The sequence below is a fragment of the Bos grunniens genome, chromosome 11, assembly GCF_055505025.1.
Source record: "Bos grunniens cultivar Pamir isolate PY7600 chromosome 11, Bosgru_T2T1.0, whole genome shotgun sequence".
Classification (NCBI taxonomy): Eukaryota; Metazoa; Chordata; class Mammalia; order Artiodactyla; family Bovidae; genus Bos; species Bos grunniens.
Window position 1 is genome coordinate 49,307,993 of NC_141175.1, and position 7,426 is coordinate 49,315,418.

Genomic DNA, 7,426 nt, shown 5'->3' on the forward strand with positions numbered 1-7,426 from the left:
CACTGATCCACTCAAGGTATGATTGAGATGAATCTATCAGAGTTTTGCCATGTATCTTTAATTATTCATTTCTATCTACTCTATTCTTTTATAGATAGAATAAAGTTTAACTGTCTAAATTATTATAATATTCTTCAGATTCTTATCATGTAATGTGCACTTGGACCTTTAAAATTCGTAAAGAACAGAACCAAAATTATTTACTTTATAGATCACATGCCATATATGTGTGGTGGGTCATAGATATTATTCTAAGGAGGAATGTTAATATTTTTATTTTCTTCTTAAAGAGAATAGACAAAATGAATATTTTAACCATATTTAGACCATGATAATCGATGGTAACATCAACTATGTAAGTAAAATTTTCAATTTAATGCAATTTTTTCAAGGCACTATCTTAGAAATTAGCATTAGTGCTAAGTTCTCTAGTTAAATATTTATGGCTTTATTAGGTAATTCAATGTTTGAATAACAAAGCCTACCTCAAAAAAATATACCATAAATGTTAAGGTTCTCTATTTTTCAAAGTTATTGATATGTGAGGTTTGTCAAAACACCACCAGACCTAAACTCAAGGTACATCCACTGTCCTAAAATGCCATAAACTTGGGCAAATCACATCTCTCTCTTGGCTTCATTTTGTAGAGTTTTCTCAACAAAAGAAATTTTACTCTGGGTTGATATAGAAGTACATTGAAAATTATTGTTTTCATAACACTTTCTAAGAATCTACTTTTCCTCAGTTCTTATTTCCATCTGTAACTATAATAAACTGGGCAAGGAGGAGTGGCAGTTGCTCTGTTTGTTTCTGTGTATTTGTGTTTCAAAATAAATTAATATTCATTTCAATGTAGCTTTGTTGAACCCCATACACTCAAAAGTGCAGTTAATGATCTCAGATGTATAGCTTACCATTTTCTACTTTAAGGGTTTGATCTATTTCAGTAGGGCTACCATTTCAATTGAACATCTTCATTACAATGTTTAGTTAAATTTTTCATTACTTACTGCTGTAACACCACACCCATCCCCAACAATGTCACCACGATTTCATGACCATAAACACAACTCTACGGAACATATATAATATCAAAATGCATTTTAAAACATGTTTCTATGGAGTGAAATATGTTTTTATTTCGTTTCAATCATGGTAATGCCTGTGGTCTTTAAAGGATGGTCTCTGGGATTTAAGACCTCTGGAAAAGTTTTAGAACTACTGTTTTGAAATGCCAGCTCTTTAAGAATCTTTCCTGGTGATTCTTTTAAATAAAAATCACCATGCTAATACAAACTCAAAGAGAAAATGAAAGAATGGAACTGGATTTTAATTTTCTTTTTACATTACTAGCTTTTAGGAGGATCTCAAAATACAAGCCAAATCTAGAATAAAACAGAATGAACTTTCTTTACTAATATTCACAAATATTGTATAAATACTACCTTGCAATAAAAACATCAAGACTTGCTAGATTTTTATATAAAATTTTGTATTCTCTTTAATTTTTAAGGACAATTTCTTGTACAGGTTTCTCTTAGGGATTTATTATCAGGGATTACTTTTCTTATTTACAATCATATGTAAGAGGAGAAAATAAACTTTGTGAAGAATAGCTCAATATTTCAAATTACACTGAGTTGGAGATAATTTCAAACTCAGTACTTTGTCTGAAAACATTTTCATTAGCTCTTAAGTTTGGGTTGTGGAAAGATTTGGAATATATATCATAAAAGAGCAAATTATATTTTTCAACACTCATGCTGCTGCTGCTAAGTCACTTCATAACTGGTAGTAAAAAGGGCAAAGTCTTCAAATGCTTGTTAAAACTTTCTTTTGAGAAAGTAATCATGTAAAATTGGATATTAAGATGACACAGAGCCAGAACTTTACCTCTCTTTACTAATTTATTCTAGTAACAAGGCTTTGGCAGTCTCACAATCTTTGTACTTTTTAATTAATTTTACCAAATAAAGAATAATTGGCATCCACCATTACTTATTAACAAGTTGGAAATTTGTGACTATTTTTCTTCTCTAAATACATTCCTATCTGTGATCTTTAAAATACACTGACTCCAAACTTATTCTCATGAAAATAGTATAACACGAAACACCTTCATTTGAGATGATTGTTACAGAAAGGGAAAATTCTCAGAACCCAAATCTCCTCTTTTTATTTATAAATATTTGCATCACTTAGTTTTGGATTAGTGTAACAAGAATCCACATTATGTCTTTGGGGGTGACAACAACACTGACAAACAGTCTCTGTTATGCTTGTCATCATGTTATTGCTAAATCACCCACAATATCATGACCTATTTTAGTTACCAGGGAAAAGCTAAAACGTGGAATTTAAGTTTCATTCTGATTACATACATATAGCCAGCACTTAAAAAACCTTTGAAAATGATCTATGTCCAGTAATTAAAAAAAAAAAAAGAAAGGAAAGGAGGAAGTAAGGAAGAAAAGAAAGGAAGGAAAGGAGAAAGGAGGGAAGAAAGGCAGGAAGGAAGGAAAGAAGGGAAAAAAGACATCTTTTAATGCCTTAATACAATTACACAATAGGCCTGACATTCTCTATGCTGGTATAATAAACAAGTGGCAAGTAACATAGAAACAGTTATCCCTGTGAGATCCCTGTTGCATGCTTTAATTAAAAGTAAAAAATATACAACAAAATCAACCCTTGGGTAAATTGCTCTTTGGTTTAAATCTTCATTACCTCCTGGAATTTTGGTAAAATCACTTTGTTTTTAAATTAAGCCAGCCCCTCCTTTACTAGATTACAAAGTCAAACAACAAAAACCAGACATAAATTTTAGGATGAAAAGAGTTTTGTTTGTGTGTATGTGTGTCTGTAAGTCCAACCCCTATACACAACCTGTTTAAAAAAAAAAAAAAAAAACAGATGCTTTAACATAGTGCTTTATTCCAACTTAATCTCATCCTTGAATGAACTTCCTTCAAGTTTCAACCATTTAAGGAAAAATAAAAAGAGCAGTCAATTTCCTCGTGGTTGTAATTTAATTAAGTAACCTTGCACACTGAGCAAAACCCAAAAGCAAAAGGGTCATTAATCTTTCTAGTGATTAGAGACACCTCTAGAGCTTCAAACATTTACCTCTCCTTCCCCGCAGTGGAAATGCTTTTAGGAGGATCATGGTTCATACCTCACATTCCCTGGAGCCAGAGATGGTATATGTGCAGGGCCCAGATCCATTAACCGATATATCCATGGTCTCAGAGTTCGTAGGCTTGTAGTCCACATAATACTCCTGTAAAGGGGAATTCATTTGTCTCTCAGACTCTCTGGTCTTTTTCCGCCGCCTCTTCATAAGAGAGTGTTGCTGAAGTTGTTTCATGCTGGCTGGGTAGCGTTTCCAAGACACATAGATTACCAAGAGGATCATAGCCACTGAAAGAAAGAGAGCCACGCTCCCTGCAATAATTTTGTGGAATGAAACATGCTCATACTCTTGCTCTGTGCCAGGAATCTGAAACCCCGGGGAAGGGCTTGGTGTTTCAAGGGTGGACCGGCTAGGGTCAGATTTCAAGGTTGTAGGTTTAGGGATAATCAGAGGCTTCTGGGGAGTTTGGGGTACCACGTGTGATTTTTCTGTGTTGACCACTTGGACTTCAGAGCAGATATTATATGTTTCCACTGCATCACTAACCTTTTCACCTTGCATGTGCTTAGGTCCTGCACATATCATGGTGCTTTCCTTATTTCCTTTGAAATTCTTAAGCCAATAAAATAGAGGACAAATGCTCCGACTGCATTCCCACATATTCCCAGACAAAGTGATGGATATTAATGATATCCATGCATTGACAGTTTCCTGTGAGATGTTGGTAAGCTTGTTGGAATCCAAATTCAATTTTTGCAAATTGGGCAAACATTTAAATGTGCCTGGCTCAATTCCTTGGATATCATTCCCTGATAAATCCAAGTTGTGTAAGGAACTCCAGGTCCATGTCAAGCCTTGGCTAATGGAGCGAATTCTGTTCCATTGTAAGTAAATTGAACGGAGGTTGAAGAGACGTGGAAAATGAGCAAAGTTGATCTTGGAAAACTGATTGTGCTCCAAGTGGAGCTCTTTTAACTTCAAAAGGCCAGCAAAAGCATTTCGCGACAAGCTTCGAAGACGATTATAGCCCAAATCCAAAAAGTCAAGATTTCGACAGTCTTGAAAAACTCTGATTGGTACAGTCTTTAATGAGTTAGATCTCAAGTGCAAAATGATAAGTTTCCGAAGGCCTTTAAATTGTTCAGATTGCAATGACTGAAGCTTATTGTAGGAGAGGTCCAGACTGCGCAGATTGGGAACCGGGTGAAATGTTTTATTGTGCAGATAGGTAATTTTGTTGGAGCTTAGAATTAATTCTTTCAGTCTACGGATGCCTTGAAATGCATCTTCATCCACTGAGCTAATGTAATTATGGTCAAGATAAAGCCATATAAGCTGGTTAAGGCTGGCAAACTGATTGGATTTGAGTTTCTGAATGCTGTTGAACCTTAATGATAAGCCTTGTGACCCTCCAGAAATGTTCTCAGGAATATCTGCAAAAGCATGAGACTCACAGTACACAATTTTGCCATCACATCTGCAGTTCTTTGGGCAAGCTCTCTGAGCCCCCGTGAGCATAACAAGCAGCAGTGTAGGAAGTAGCACTAGCACCACACGCATGCCTCTCAGCTGCGTAATTAAATGGAAACCTACAATATTAAAAAGAAGACAAATGCACATTGTAAAGCTATTAATGTAAATCACTACCAGCTTACCAATATCAGGGGCATCTCATCTAGTGTAGTAATGGAACAGTTGATTTAAGAACAATGTATTTGACACTTAAAGCCTTATTTTCTTCAGTATTGCATGCTTACTATCTAGGTTTCATTCTTTCTTCCTTGATTTCCAAATTGCCACAGTGTCATAGAACTAAGAACAGCTTCCTGAGTTTCAGGAGTTCATATGCACATCAACACTGGAAAACATCCATCCTATCTTATCACATAATGACAACATTTAATGACATCTACGTTTGGCTAGTCACTCTGTTAAACACCAGTACCAAAAGGAAGAATATTAAGTCTTCTGGTAATGGGAAAAATGTGACTTACTAAACCCTATATTTGAACATCTTTCTTAGTTGAGCAAAGAGGCTGTGTTTTGGCAAAGGAGCTTCGGTAAATTGTCAAGGTAACCCAAGTTTGCCCAGCTTGAAATTGCAGCCCTATTGCATAATGAGGTAACCATATAGGAGCTCTGACTGGGACCAGTATACACAACCAATGAAGTGTGGTATGCAGACTAGTAACAGTGGGGAGTACTGTCAATGTATTAATAAGCATATAAGCTCTCAACATTCAGGAAGAGATTCCTACTAAGGTTCTCCTACCCAGTGATCACCAGCTGAGAGTCCTAACTACTGATAGCACAGAATGCTCCAAAGTTATGATAATCAAATTTCTATTAAATATTTGCACAAAATACAAAATAATCTTGTGAAGTACTTATTGTTTTTATTATATGCTTAACACAGATGCTTTTCCAAAAGAGAGAACAGCAGACTACTAACCTCTCCCATCCCAAACTGCTCAAATTTCTCACTGACTTTTTTTCTCCCCTACCTTCATTAACTTCAGAAAATCTGCAAAGTTGAAATCTATTGGCACTGATGCTGCATTTCCAAGTCATAGCATGTTAAGGGACTTCTTTCCTCTGTCAACAGTAGATTTATTATTTTTTAGTGGTGAGAAAAAAAAAGTACCTTGTGCTGCAGTATTAATCTTAAATATTCATGTTTTTAAACTACAGGCAATCAGCCAAATTCTTAATTTAAGAAAAGAAACTCTTTTACTCAACGAATTAATTTATTTTTTTTAATCTGAAACCCCATCTTGCTCTCTGTCCTCTTGCCAGCTACAGACTCATTGAAATACATTCCAGCTCTCCCAGACAGGAGAAAGGGGTGGGGGGGCTGGGGAAGCCAGCCACACTTGAAAAAATAAGACTGGCAAATGACTGCTGGATATTTGGAAGCTGTGTTGAGTATTCATCCTCAAAGATAAAACAAGCCCTTGTGCGACCTCTGATAAAGTAATGACCCCACCCCTACACACACGCAGTAAAGTGTTGACAATCTTCCTGACAGCAACCAGAAATACAAGCGTGGTTAATATTATCAAGAAATAGAAGCAAATATATAATTTATCTCATGCTCAATTCCCAAGCAAGGATATGCATACGGAAGAAACAGTCATAAAGATATTTCTCCAGAGTCTGTTTAAGTCCGTGTTATGCATTTACAGTTTAAAAAAATAAAGGAAAATGATCTAAAAATATAATAGCAACTATAGTGAGTCAACTGGCAAACTCCAAGGCTGCCGCTTTTTGCCTGTTTTGATGTTTTTTTATCAGCTAATGCCACGACTGAGAATAGGAAGCCAAGAGGATCAGCTTTGCTAAGAAGGAAACAACAAAAGTTCACTTACCCATCCTTTGTCATCCAAAACGGATCCCCCCTCTCTCAGCGTTCTTCTTATTTGGTCTCTCGTGCTGAAACCACCACCACCTTCATGACACAGTGCGGCTGTCATTCACACAATTCTGATCCCGCATGTGAGCTAGTAGCCCCACACAAACTTCCCCGGAGAGGACAGACAAAAAAATATATATATATGTACATGAAAAAAAATTCAGCATGGGGTGGGATGGGGGGCAGGGAGGTGGAAGCAGTAGGGGGGTGGGGGAGGGCCTCTAGGCTCTGAGCATCATTGTGTAATTCACCAGAGATCCATCAGCAGTAACTGGCAATCTGTGCAAAAGAGCTACAGCCCATCTCGAAGGTAACCAACTTCTCTGTAAAAAGAGAGGAGGAAAAAAAAAAAAAAAAAAGAAAATCTTCAGAATACCTGGCATTCCTTATTGTGCTGGCTTTTGCCATTCCCAGATAAAGCAATTCATCCTCTGGATTTTCAGTTCTTCCAGCAAGTAGGCCTCCTGTGCTGTATGAGACCCCAGTTTAAAAGCTATGCAGGCTAGGTTTATCCATTTAGCTGGTCAGGTTTAAAGTGTTTTGTAGCTGTGCTGAGAGGCAGCCCTTGTCTAATTCAGAAGGCTTTCCAGAGACTGATGATGCTCAGAGCTTGTTGGTGCTAATGCTTGAGTTTGTGATACACTGAGTGCCCTCCGCTGGAGAAAACAGATTGCACATTAAAGACGGGAACAAGTGAGCCTGTCAGTGGTGTGCAGCCTTCCCTCTCTCAGAAAGGGAAATTAAAGGCACAGGATCACTTTTTTTTTCCCCTCTGATAATATATATTATGAAAGGTTTATGCCAAAGAGCTTTATTCAGTGATATCAAATATTAAGTAAAATACTGCCTCTGTAAATATTAAACAATTAGTAGTTTTTAG

The 7,426-nt window shown here is 36.5% G+C and overlaps 1 protein-coding gene across 1 annotated transcript; it reads right to left on the reverse strand.

Annotated features, from left to right (window-relative positions):
* Positions 1-521: 521 nt before the first annotated feature.
* Positions 522-7,151, reverse strand: LRRTM4 (leucine rich repeat transmembrane neuronal 4). The gene is made up of 2 exons (XM_086323681.1): positions 6,503-7,151; positions 522-4,723 (listed from the first exon to the last, which is right to left on the reverse strand). Exons 1-2 carry the CDS (start codon positions 6,504-6,506, stop codon positions 3,171-3,173), a joined length of 1,557 nt encoding a protein of 518 aa, XP_086179807.1. The 5' UTR covers positions 6,507-7,151; the 3' UTR covers positions 522-3,170.
* Positions 7,152-7,426: the final 275 nt, after the last annotated feature.